The sequence below is a fragment of the Notechis scutatus genome, chromosome 4 (genome assembly GCF_049901735.1).
Source record: "Notechis scutatus isolate UNSWTSFEM ecotype Mainland chromosome 4, rNotScu1.2, whole genome shotgun sequence".
Lineage (NCBI taxonomy): Eukaryota > Metazoa > Chordata > Lepidosauria > Squamata > Elapidae > Notechis > Notechis scutatus.
This window is the reverse complement of record NC_142012.1, coordinates 30,075,632-30,089,527: the sequence shown is the minus strand read 5'-3', so window position 1 is coordinate 30,089,527 and position 13,896 is coordinate 30,075,632. Positions and strand designations below refer to the sequence as shown.

Here is a 13,896-nt window from a genome sequence, read left to right as displayed (position 1 = left end):
CAAGATGTGTAGGGATTACAACTGCTAGAAAACCCAACCTGAAAGATACAATGCCAAAGAATTTGCAGAAATATGGACTCCAATTCAGATATTATTTAATATTTAGTTTCTATGTTGACCTCAGTAAAGTTAATGGAAGCACTGTGTAACCCTTCTCTTTTTATTGTTTTTAGGAATTTTTTAACACTACAGCAGAGTCCTGTTACAAGACAATGGCAAGAAAAACCATTATGTCTGGGCAACAGTGGTTCATGTCAGGGTTTTTTTGCTGGACACATTTTAGGATTTGGTGAAGATGAATTGGGTAAGACAAAAAGCAACTTATTACTGTTTTATAATATATTAATTGGAATTTAGCCCAGAACTATCTTACGATTGATTATTTAATACATTTTTATAAAATAAACTGAAACATAATTCCAGGAAGAGCCATTTAGTTCATTGTGTGAGGTACACATTAATAACCAGCCTCCACTTGGACAAATCCAGTGAAGAAGAACCAAATCATTCATAATATTAAAACAGAAAAATAACAATATCATAAAATGGTAGGAGGCTGATTTAGCCAATAATAAAAACTCCATTAAATAATTTTGCAAATTATAAGGTCATCTGGCAACAGAAAACGTAACAGCAAACCTTTGTATAGATTTGCCCATAAACAGGGCTATATATGAAGAATTACCCTTTCTCTTCTAATTGTCTTACTTCAGAAAGTAGGGTAACTCTATTTTTAATTCACCATTGTTTTACCTCAGAGCCTCTAACATGTGGGACTGAATTATCTTTGATTATCCAGTATGTAGTACACTTTCCAGGTATCTTAAAATTACAAACATATCACAAGCAAGAGTTATGGATGTTAAAGCCAAAGTATCTGGAGACCATCAAGTTGGAAAAAAAACTAGTATAGATAAATATTTTGAACTGTGCTCAGAAATAGCTAAATTATATAGGCAATAGAGCTATAGAAGTGTGAAAGAAGTGCATTCCTACAGTCCCAATAGGCATATGTTGTGTTATCTATGAGCAATATTTAAAGGGAATATTATAGACAATAATTTGGAATAGTCTGGATGACAAGGGTCACAATGGCTCAGTAGGTACAGATACTAAGTTTGTCTGCTGGACAGCTGACAGACCGGGTTCTAGACCCAAGCGCCACGCAAAAGGATGATTTCCCATTACTTGCCCCAATGCCTATCCACTTAGCAGTTCAAAAGCATGCAAATACAAGAGCATAAATAGGTATCATTGGTGGGACTGTTTCATGTACTTCGGGGATACAGTCATGCTGGCCACATGACCATGGAAATGTCTTTGGCTCCCTCAGCAAAGTAACAGAGATGAGCACCGTGCCCTAGAGATAGACACAATTGAAAGAAGAAACCTTTATTTTACCTTTATTATAGAGTAGAGTAGAGTAGAGTAGAATAGAATAGAATAGAATAGAATAGAATAGAATAGAATAGAATAGAATAGAATAGAATAGAATAGAATAGAATAGAATAGAATAGAATAGAATTCTTTATTGGCCAAGTGTGATTGGACACACAAGGAATTTGTCTTGGTGCAAATGCTCTCAAACATGCTCTCAGGCATTGGGGCATAAAAGAAAAGATACATTTGTCAAGAGTCAAGAATCATAAGGTACAACACTTAATAATAGTCATAGGGTGCAATAAGCAATCAAATCATACTAAGAAACAGTCAATATAAATTGTAAGGATACAAGCGACAAAGTTACAGTCATACAGTCACAAGTGGGAGGGGATGGGTGATAAGGAGTGATGAGAAGATTAATAGTAATAGTAGTGCAGACTTTGTAAATAGTTGGACAGTGTTGAGGGAATTATTTGTTTAGCAGAGTGATGGCGTTCAGGGAAAAACTGTCCTTGTGTCGTTGTTCTGGTGTGCAGTGCTCTATAGCATTGTTTTGAGAGTAGGAGTTGAAACAGTTTATGTCCGGGATGTGAGGGGTCTGTAAATATTTTCACAGCCCTCTTTTTGATTTGTGCAGTATAGAGGTCCTCGATGGAAGGCAGGTTGGTAGTAATTGTTTTTTCTGCAGTCCTAATTACCCTCTGAAATCTATGTCTGTCTTGTTGGGTTGCAGAACCAAACCAGACAGTTATAGAAGTGCAGATGACAGACTCAATAATTCTTCTATAGTACTGTATCAAAAGCTCCTTGGGCAGTTTGAGCTGTCTGAGTTGGTGCAGAAAGAACATTCGTTGTTGTGCTTTTTTGATGACGTTTTTGATGTTAGGTGTCCATTTTGGTCTTGTGATATGATAGAACCTAGACATTCCAAGGTCTCTACTGTTGATACTGTGTTGTCTGGTATTGTATGGATGTACTAAAGAATGCACTCTCTCACTCTTCTCAATATGATACATATTCAATACCTACTTCAATATTTTAAAGAAACTGTGATTATTGTATCTCTAAAAGGCAGCAATATACTAATAGAATACAGTATATTACAGCATATCTACTGAAAATTTATTTTTTCTATTTCTAAAAAAAATCCTTTGAATTTGGCTCTCCAACCATTAAATTCCCTATTTACATTATTAAATAATCTGTGGAGAAAATGGTAAAGAAATATGAAGGTTACCAAATATTTTAGGAAAAATGCCTAACTGCAGCATGCACCACAATATTTCAGAAACTCAAGAACAAATTTGACTAAAAAACTGCAGAATCCAACTATTTTGTCAAAATGACTAAATGAGTTTCATGACAGCACTTCTCCGCACAAGTCTGAGAGCCTCAGTTTGCAGCACTATAGAATGCTCACTTCATCATTTGTATTACCTTCACCCCTTTTTCCTTACAGATCCCTCTGCCCCAGACACATTTTCTACTCTTAATCTTCATCAAGTTATTTTATCTCAGCCTCTATTTGCACTTTTAAAAATGAAGATATAAATTGATGCAATGGTCAATTTATTTAATTCCTTCTACAGAATAATATCCATAACTTTGTACTTTTCATCATAATGCATATGTTGCTTGGTATTTTTAGTGAATGCCAATATTTATTTGTTGTGTTTCATTGACAGGTGAGATTTACATCTTAGCAAGTAGTAAAAGCATGACACAATCACATAATGGAAAACTTTATAAAATCATTGATCCCAAAAGGTAAGAAATGAATATGACAAGACATAAATCTAACAAATAAATAATAAAACAGAGCCAGTTGGGCCCAGTGGTTAAGGCATCAGGCTAGAAACCAGGAGATTGTGAGTTCTAGTCCCGCACAAAGCCAGCTGGGCGACCTTAGCCTAGTCACTCTCTTTCAGCCCAACTCATCTCATAGAGTTGTTGTGAGGGAATTAGGAGAAAGGAACATTAGGTATATTTGGCATCTTGAGATATTTATAAAGTGATAACGATGGCATAAAAATAAATAAAAACGTGGAATTTTTGTTCTACATCAGCAGGTTGCAATATAAAATTTTGTATATGGAGCAGGTGATTTAAAAAAACAGTTAATGGAAAAAGGAGCTTCTACTAGTTCCCATGATCAGGTAGAGCGGGTGAACCCTGGCACTAGTTTGTCTTGCATGGCAGGGATATTCCTTGAATGTTGCTTTTCTGGGCATGTTAGCACTACCCTAAGGAGTGGCCCAGTTCCAGGACCCATAGGAGGGCTGCCCAGGCTAATTAATTGATGAGAATACACTTTGACTGGTTGTAGGCAGGAGCAGTAATTGCTGGAAGTAAATGGAGCACCTATGCTGCCTGCAAGGGCACGTCAAGCCAAGATAGCCCAGCTCAACTCCTAGGACTTTGTTAGATAAGTGGGTGCTGTCTTCCCACCAGTATTGCAGCTCAGTGATATACAAATGAAATAATTGGTGGCAGGGATTGGGTATGCTTAGCCTAGAGAAAAGAAGGACAAGGGGTGGCATGATAGCAGTGTTCCAGTATCTGAGGGGCTGCCACAAAGAAGCGGGGTCAACTTATTTTCCAAAGCACTGGAAGGCAAGACAAAAAACAATAGATGGAAACTAATCAAGGAGAGTAACAACCTAAAATTAAGGAGAAACTTCCTAACATTGAGAACAATTAACCAGTGGAACAGATTGCCTTCAGAGGTTGTAAGTACTTCATCACTGGAGGTTTTTTTAAAAAGGCTGGGCAGCCACCTATCTGAAATAGTATAGGGTTGGACTAGAAGACCTCCAAGGTACCTTCTAGCTATATTCTGATTGAAATGTTTATAATGGGCTGTTTCTATTTATGCAGCACCCTATTTGAATATATTTTCTATCAAAAAAGCAACTCATAAAATTAAATTAATATTGTGCACACAACTTTCCCAGTATATTGAATATTGTAAATAACTTTTCTAATACGTGTTACAGCTACACCATATACATATGTATTGGTATGTGTGCCTTTTTGTATAGATGCTTCTACATATAAATGTTTTAAATATATGTTTAACTTTTTCATGAAAATATTCATGAAAAGTTTCTCTTTTTAAGAAAATTGGACAGGATCTAGTATGAATGATTGAAAATAAATGTATAGAAATATATATTATAAGATCTGCAAGAACTGACAGAAGTGTAGGGAAGGTGATCCTGGAGCATTTGCTTGTGGTAGGGGAGAAATAAAAAGCTTTTAAACTATAAATTAAATAACATTGCATGCCACAGAAAAAGTTCTAATGATTTGTCATGGATCTGTCATTGAAACAACATGTTATTAATTAAGAAGCAGATGTTACTGCCAATCATGCTCTTCTATTTGTTTTGTTTATTAAAGATTTCTAGTGAAAGTATTTTTATAAAACAAATACTACTCCACTCCACTGAGATTGTTTAGTCTGTTGGTGTGTGGATTTAGGTGAATTTTACACCTTTAATCCACTATTAGTTTCTGATTACAAAGAGGCTGTTTGTTTGACCTTGGATTTGTGCTCTTGTTACCCCACCATTTAGAGTGGCCTGAAATTGGCATATCTTAAACCTCTCAAAGCAAAATTCTCTGTTCGTTATTTAATGTGTGGCATATCTGCCTGGAATAAGACCAGTGGCAACGCAGTAACAAAAGGACAGCAAATACTTTGAAATTCATATGAAATTAAACTGATGAGGAAAAAACATTGTTTTATAGGGTTGCCATTTTTGATGTTTACATGAGCATAAAATAACACTTAAAGCCTTATTAACATTCTCAATGCAACTTTCAAGTGATGAGTCTCAAAAAGTATTCCAAAATACTAATAATGATAATAATAATAATAATAATATATTTGTGATACATTTTTAAATGTTCAGTTGACTGAGTTTCATGTTTAATGAATAAAAGGGATAATATATATACTGTATATATATAGAGAGAGAGTTAGAGCAGCCCTTTTTCCTCCACGCATCCAAGTTCTATTTTCTCATGAATATGCAAGCTTCTGCATCTATGGAAATATATTCCTGGATTTTCTTGACAGTTTGCATGAATTGCGTGTTTGCAGCAGAATCTCATGCCAATTGTTGAGAGTAAAACCTTGAATGATGGATCTCTTCTTGTTTGATGGTGGTGGTAGGATTTCAAGGGCAATTCATGTAAAACCAAACACTTCTGTATACCAAACATCAAAATGAGGTATGGAAAGAAATTATTATACTTAAATTAAAATATTTTCCAATATCATAGGAATATAGCAAGATTATAAACATTTTGATTAGTTAATAATTTTTTTCTAGGATAGCATTACATTGTCCTAGGGCATTTGGTGTAATAAGGTATTGGAAGAATATGATGCTTGTGGGGAAGATAATAATAATCATGGCACTCATCGATAACATCAGTGATACCGTAGTTTAATTACTGGTGGTAATATTTTTCTAGATGAATGGAAACAGGATTAATTCTTTAAATAGCTTCCAAAGGAATATTCACTGGATCAGCCTTTAAAAAATTCTTATCAGAAATTCTATTTTAAATGTACCACATATAGTATATTCAGGTAGAAGACTACCTGCGGATAAGTCAAACCCAATTTGCGGAGTATATTTTGTCACCTAAAATTGTGAGTTTGTCTGCAAGCATATATATGGTAAACTTGAAGAAGCATTTGAGAGTTCCAGGCTTTCCCAGTTAATTTGAGGAATGAATGGCGCACTGGTAAAAGAATTATTTATTATCCTAAAGCAGCCTTTTCCAACTGGAATTTTCCAAATTTGTTGAAGTCTAACTCCCCAAATTCTTAGCCAGCATGCCCATCTGAAAAGCATGGCCCACACATTTAAAGCAATAGAATAACATACATTTCAGGTACCTGGTAACGGCAGATATTTTCCCTTATTTAGTGTTCATACCTGTATGTAGCCCCTATAGATAGCAGGCAAATTAACATTGTTAGGCTACCTAAAATAAAAAGATGTTTCTTAAATTAAGAAGGCCACTAGTATAAGGATACATTAGCTTTATTTTTATGTGTAGACGGATTTTTGAAATATTTTAAGAAAGCTGCTAACTCTAACTAAGATGTAGGGAACGTACCGCTTTCCAATTGCTATAATTTCCAGCATTCCAAAAAAACATAAACACCACACATTCCACACCCTGCCTTTCCTTTTTTCCCCCCCTCTCTCCCTACTTTTATTTAAAGCTCTATTTGCTCATTCATTCCTTTCCTCTTAAGAAGGCATGTTTCCTGTTTGAAAATTTTAAATAATATTTGGTTAGGTATTAACTATTTTGTCCATTTCATTTAGTAATATTTCTGAAGGGGTAGCACAAACTGGATGTTATAATGCTTCAAAAATATTTAAAAGTTACTTTTTTTGGATGGTATTTTTTAAAGTTGTCCTAATAAACATAATTACTTAGATTTGTTTACATTTACCAAGAGTTGTCTTTCCAACAAACACCAGGTTTGCCTCACCAAGAGAAGCTTGAAGAAAGGCAGAAGAGTATCAGTTATCCTTGACTTAATATTGATTATTAACATGAAAGATCTTATTGAGACTAGCAGAAATATTGGCTGAAATGACCATGTAATGCTGAAGTTATTGTTTTTAAATTAAACTAAAACAGAACATGTATCTTTGATTTTTGAAAAATGAATAATAATATATTCATAGCAATGGTAAGAAAGATTCTATAGCAAAGAAAATTAGTGGGAGAAATTGCTCAGTTCGTCTAAATAATTCCAATGAGGGGAAAAAGCAAGAATGCAGCAGAAGACGCCAATATAGCTGTTTAAATCTTAGTAAAGATCTGAAAACAAGAAAGGAAATATGCATGGAATGGAAAAATTGCCAAGTCCCAAAGAAAAAACATAAACAGTAACTTAAAACTCTAGAGTTGGTGTCAGAAAGCAAAAGCTCAGAATGATCTGATGTTAATAAACCTTCTTAAGATATGTTCAAAGAAAAAGACAAGATATTATACCAGCTGTTCGGTAGGCAAAGCAGTAAAGGTAACAAAGGAAAGAGAACAATCCAACTTCTTTGTTAAAGAAGGCAAGAAAGCATGCATTACTCCAGGAAACTGTCATGGGAAGAATGAAAGAGCAGAACAGAAGATGAAGATTGATAGAAATATGGTTTTGGATAGAAAGTAAAGTTTAAATCTCCAGGACCAAATGATTTTTTTCTAGTAAACAGAAGTAGCTAACGGGCTGGCCGAACTTTTAAATATTATCACTACAAAATGCTGGAGAACTAATTAAATGTTAAACGATTAGAGGACAAAAATGTCCCTATCTTCATAACTACAGACCAATAACTCTTAGAGTGATTAGAATTCCTAGACCAAATCATAAAAAGACTTGGAACATAGGTTGGCTGCAAACTGAAATCAACAGTGTGGTACAAGTGGGGAAAAATCAAACACAATTTTAAACTACACTAAGGGAATAATGTAGTTCTAAATCATTGGGTGTAATTGTTCCACTTTATTTTGCATTACTCAGACCCCATTTCAGCTATTGTGCTCAGATTTGGGCATTCTATTTTATGAAGGAGACATACAAATTGGAACTGTTTTTCAGAAAGAGTTTGGTTCTGTTAAGAGAAATGGAAGTGACACAGAATATTTAGTTTTGAGCAGTTTAAACAGAAAATGGGGTAGATCAGGGGTGTCAAACTCAAGGCCTGTGGTCCAGATCCATCCCATAAGGTACTTTGATCTGGCCCAAGGGGCCACCCTGGAAACAGCAAAGGACCGGCTAATGATGCCTCCGTGCCCCCTGAGCTCTGTTTTCACTGGCAGAGAGTGACAGGAGGCCGTAGCGGGGCCCAGGGGGCCACACACAGCCCTCCCGAGCTCCATTTTCACTGGCAGAGGGCTAGCAAAACAAACTAAAAACAAAACAAAAGGCAAAATGTTTCCACTTTTGCATTTGAGCATGCAAGAAGGAACAAGAAAGGAGAAAGGAAAAGAGGAAAGACAAAGAAAAAGATGGGAAGAGAGCAAGGAATGAAAAAGAAGGAAAGGAAGGAAGGAAGATATATTAAAACATTTTAATCTTTTATTTTACTTATTAGAGAATCATATATTCATAAATCAGTGCAAAAGCTATCCACAAAGAACAATTAAAAATATAAGCCCATCCAGATGGATTATGTGATCCCCTTCAACAAAAATATAAATAAACCTTGAAGTCATCTGCAATTCTTCAATTTACTTTAGCTTTAATGAAATGATAATTGATTGGCATGCTTGCCTAACTATATGCCACTGAAGTTTTTTCACAATAAATCTCCTAGAATATATGTGAGCCCAAAATTAGCTTCAGAGCAATGGTCCATTTCCATCCCTCCTCCCCTGCATGTTCCATTCTTCTTGCATAGACTGCTCTGTGACCTTCCCTTTATAAGGCAAAAATACCTATCTGTTTGTATCTTCCTGTTTTCTGATGTGTGCAAGGAAACCCCTTCGTGTGCTGTCATAAAGCATGTAATACATAATTGAGCAACTTTAGTTCCACCAGCCAGTTCTTTCCTGATTCATCCGTCAAAGTGCAACACAAGTGGCCCCCTAAATTGATAAATTCCCACAGTGCCTGTTGACCCAGCTGCCAAGGCCTCATCCAGCAGGTGTTGTTTTTATGACCACCCTGACAGTAATACAAACTGTTTAGCAGTTGCATTGACCTCACAGCTATTAACACTGATACAGACTTCATCTGTATAGCTAGTTTTCAAATATGACAGAATTGCTTAAAGACTAGAGGTCATGAACAAGTATACCATATAAGAATAAATTTGATATGCTGCTGAGCTTTTTTAAAAAAAAAAATCCAAAAGCTGGAAAGGTTCTTTTCCTTACTTCCCACTTCATTCCCTTACAGTAAATCAAGTAATGAGCACTTGGCAAACTTCCCAGTAAGAAAGCAAATGTACTGAAAAATACCTGAAAGAGGGCTGTATTTATTCTGAGAAAAGTAGATGTTTTTCTATGTTCCGCTGGTGATTCTCTGTTATAACATATTCCCATTGTTATAATTTGAAGATGGAATTTTTTTTCTTCTTGCCCCCAGGATAACTAGGATCACGATCATTTTAATGAAGTTGCTTCTGATAAGGGACAGATGAAATTAGATTTAGAGCAGTCTTGTTCTAATAAATGCCCTTCAGATATGCTGGCATTACATATATTTGTTGCCAGAGATTCACAGATTTGTAGTTCTAGCATAACAAAGGCACGTAAGGTGGTTTAACCAACACTTCATGCAATAATTATGTGGTTTCCAATATTTTTGGCACAAGGTTGACTCAGCCTTCCATCCTTCCAAGGTCGGTACAATGAAGGCCCAGATTGTTGGGGGCAATACGTTGACTTTGTAAACCACTTAGAGAGGGCAGCAAAGCACCATGAAGTGGTGGGATTCAAATGTTTTTACTATACCGATTCTGTGGGCGTGGCTTGGTGGGTGTGGCAGGGGAAGGATACAGTAAAATTTCCAGTCAGAGGTGGTATTTGCCAGTTCTTTGAACTACTCAAAATTTCCGCTACCAGTTTTCCAGAACTGGTCAGAACCTGCTGAATACCACCTCTGGTTCAACCAAAAACTTCTTCATTCCATATTTCAACTCATATCTGTGAACAGAGCCTTGCAGCCTTGTTATCCAGTCTGAGCGGTATATAAGTCTAAGTGCTATTGCTATTTTGTATCTATAATATTCAATTATAAAAATTTTTGTTTAACTCTGGCTACATTCCATAGAGTTACCTAACATTCCAAATCTAGACTATAACATTGAGAAGTGCATTTGAAAGGCACTCATGAAGACTGACTTATGAGCATTTTTGTAAGTTTATGGTTCAGTGCATCAAGTGAATATTGAGAACTGATAATGAATTAAAACACAATTAAAAGCATGAAGGAGTAAAGTGGTGCCAGGTGAATACAATCACTTAAGTCAGGGGTCTCCAACGTTAGCAACTTTAAGACTTGTGGACTTCAACTCCCAGAATTCCTCAGCCAGATTTTCCTCTGGGAGTTGAAGTCCACAAGTCTTAAAGTTGCCAGGGTTGGAGATCCCTGACTTAAGTGTGCTTATGTGAACTTCCTGTATGTGATTGTCAATATGAATTTGGAATACATCTTCATATGTGTATCATTTTTATAATAATTATTGCTGTTTTACATACAGTTTAAAAGGACGCCATGTTGGCTTAACTAATATTTAGAGGACTCCTAATTTTGAACAGTTTGTTAACAAAAGTTTTTTAGCATTTTTAAAAATATTTTTGCTGGCCATAGTAGCAATGTTTGTTAAATAGCACACTGGATTATCATAATGAAAATTAAAATATCCATTTCTTGCACTTTCCAAAAATACTAACAGCTTTAGTTTTGGAAAATAAAAATGAAGACTGCAAAAATGAAGGTATATGTAAATTGTTTATCTTTGATCCTGACATTGAAATAGGTACATTGCCTGTATTTTTTTCTCATAGGCCTTTAGTTCCAGAAGAATGTAAAAGAACAGCATTTCCTGCCCAGACATTGACATCTGAATGCTCAAGGCATTGCCAAAATGGGCATTGTACTCCCACTGGAAAATGTTGCTGTAATCAAGGCTGGGAAGGTGAATTCTGCCGAACTGGTGGGTATTCTATTCCATCGTAATTGCTGACCATTGTCAATAACAATTTCTGACATTCTTTTAAAAAATATTTATAATGAATGGTAAGAAAATGTCTAGAGGAAGAGACTAGAAAACCTGATTTATGAATTCAGAATTCATTTAGTAACATTCACAGATGCAATGCGACCACAAGGCAAACATTGCGCTCAAGATTTCACCCTAACAAGATGTTCAGAAATGACATTCTTAGATAATTCAACCCAATTTTAAATCTGAAATGTCTACTCAGAAATGCTCCAATGGACTCAACAGGACTGATTCCCCATGAGTACAGATAAGTCTTTAGTCTAAATTCCCAAATTTTGTGCCTTGCACTTTTTGTACTGTCTGAAATCCTGTGAGTTTCAGTCTTGTCTCATCTGGAAGGCACCAGATTATAAATGTTGAAGTATGGGAATACATTCATCAATCTCTGAACAGACGTGTACAATATTCACTCACAAGAGTTTCTGTGAGTACTAATCCTCTGTAAGAACTTAAAGCCCGTATTGAAACAAACTTAAACATCTTGTTTAAATATTTAATTGCCATTTTTAAAACTTAGTTCTCGAATGAATAAATGATCATACTTGGAGTTTCTTGCAGATCAAGACAACATTTTCTGCACAGAAAAAGGAAATTGAATTGTATATGCAGTGGTGGGCTGCTGGATGCTCGGCGAGGTTCAGGCGAATCCCTTGCTGTGATTTCTGGCTGGGCTCGCCCACCTGCCCTTGTGCTATGTTTTCCCTAAATAAGTAACTTTCCCCCCGCCCAGGCTGCCCAGGTGAGTTCTGCGCCACCCTGCTGTACTCACCGGAGCTGCCTGAGTCAATTAGCTGCCTGTTTGAAGCTGTGTTGCAGCCCCAAAGCAATGCATGTGCACTCACGACCAGCGAACACCTTGTCAACGAAAGTGCAGCCTACCTCTGTGTATATGTTTCATGACATCAGATAAGCAGAACATGTAGAATTAGTTTTAAACATTAAGATATTTTCATTGTAAACCAATTTGTGCACTGCTCAGAATATTGTCTGAAATAACTTCACACCACCCCTATGATACTGGCATGGTTGCCTTTCCATGTTTTGCTTCGAATACTAACAGAGGATTACATTTTTTTGCAGCAAAGTGTGATCCAGTCTGTCGACATGGTGGTGTCTGCATACGACCAAATAAATGCTTGTGTAAAAAAGGATACCTTGGTTCTCAGTGTGAAGAAATGGACAGGAACATCCGAAGAGTGACAAGGGCAGGTATTTTTGATCAGATCATAGACATGACATCTTATTTGCTGGATCTAACCAGCTACATTGTATAGTTTCTTGGACTATTTAGAGACACTACATTTTCAATGGGCATTTATTTTTGAATCTTCTCTTTCCTTTTATTTGTAAAGACTGTTTTCCTGCTTTGAAACTCCAGCGATTCCTTTGGATTTGTAATTCTGTCTTTATTTACAGAAATGTACCCATTCACTTACCAATATCTGATTGCATAATTAGTGGAACATTAACGTTACATTTTTCAGGTGGAATAATTTACATGGAAATTCCACTGGAAACTACAGAAAATATCACTGATGTCACTATGAATTATTTGATGTTCTACCAATGTTAAGTCTATAATTATTTTATTATTGCAATCAGAAAGGAGTTCTGAAATTTTGGACATAATTAGAAAAAAAAAAGAAAAAATACAAAAAATGACAAATGGATTCAGATGACCACTTTTCATCCAATATTACACATGGCCATTTTTTCCTCCCATTAAAAGCTTTTTTTTAATGGTTAAAAAAGCTAATATAGCAAGAACTACAGGAAGTCCTTGCTTAACAACCGCAACTGGAGCCAGCAGCTTAATCATTAAGCAAAGCAGTCACTAAGCAAAACCATGACTGTGCTTCAGAGCTTTTCTTTGCTTTACTGACCTGTGAAGGTCATAAATATGAGGATTGGTTGTAAGTTACTTTTTCTTCACCATTGTAACTGCAAGTGATAGCTAAATGAGGTAATTGTTAAACAAGGACTGTGTTGCAATTGTTCCAATGACTAGAGAAATCACTGTTACTTTGAGAAAAACATGGCCATATGAATCTACTTTTCCCACTCTAGCTCTATTTCACAACTCCTTCATGCATTCTTATATAGGCAGTTCATTATAAGTTTGTAATCTTCACCTCTATCATTGTAACAGAATGTTATGCACTTAACTGCTTTACCTAACATAGATGCAAGTCTGGCTGTCACAGCTTGATTTCCACACTGTTTTAATTTTTTTTAACAATTAAATTATATCCATATATTTTAAAAACAATAATTCTAAAAGGTCTGCTTTTTATTGAATATCTTATTTAACAATGGGCACTGAGATTGTTTTACATATTTATATGATTTTATTTTATTTTTTATAATATAGATATCACCTAGATGAACAGCATTGTAAAATACTAAAGTTATATGTTCCTTCACCTTAATTGGAGAGTACAAGAGCAAGCACACTCTTTAATGTATTGTGGACTAATATAGACCTATATTATGATGTCATTCTTTGTTTATAATCCACAAAATAGTAGTACCAACTAATAGGTCATTTTAAATACTGATGAAATACTTGCCACTATATCAGGACTGGCCCTCTACATATGTTATTACAAAATTCACACTAAATAAAACCTTGCCAATGACTGGTCACTTTAACTAAAAAAAATGTTTGTGTAAGAGAACATGTATAAAAACATCAAAAAATATTATTGCCAAATAGGGTTTAAAATGTAAATGCTTTTTGGAGAAT

General features: G+C 35.4%; 1 protein-coding gene across 2 annotated transcripts in view; it reads left to right on the top strand.

Annotated features, from left to right (window-relative positions):
* Positions 1–13,659, top strand: part of HHIP (hedgehog interacting protein) — a 92,847-nt gene extending 79,188 nt beyond the window's left edge. The window contains exons 10-14 of one of the 2 annotated variants that reach the window (XM_087963082.1): positions 174–304; positions 3,069–3,150; positions 10,933–11,081; positions 12,231–12,359; positions 13,522–13,659. In XM_087963082.1, the coding sequence (XP_087819208.1) occupies positions 174–304; positions 3,069–3,150; positions 10,933–11,081; positions 12,231–12,359; positions 13,522–13,532 (502 nt within the window). In that variant the 3' untranslated portion in view covers positions 13,533–13,659. Of the gene's footprint in view, positions 1–173; positions 305–3,068; positions 3,151–10,932; positions 11,082–12,230; positions 12,784–13,521 lie in introns of those variants that run through there. The other variant, XM_026668643.2, reaches the window with a different exon arrangement.
* Positions 13,660–13,896: the final 237 nt, after the last annotated feature.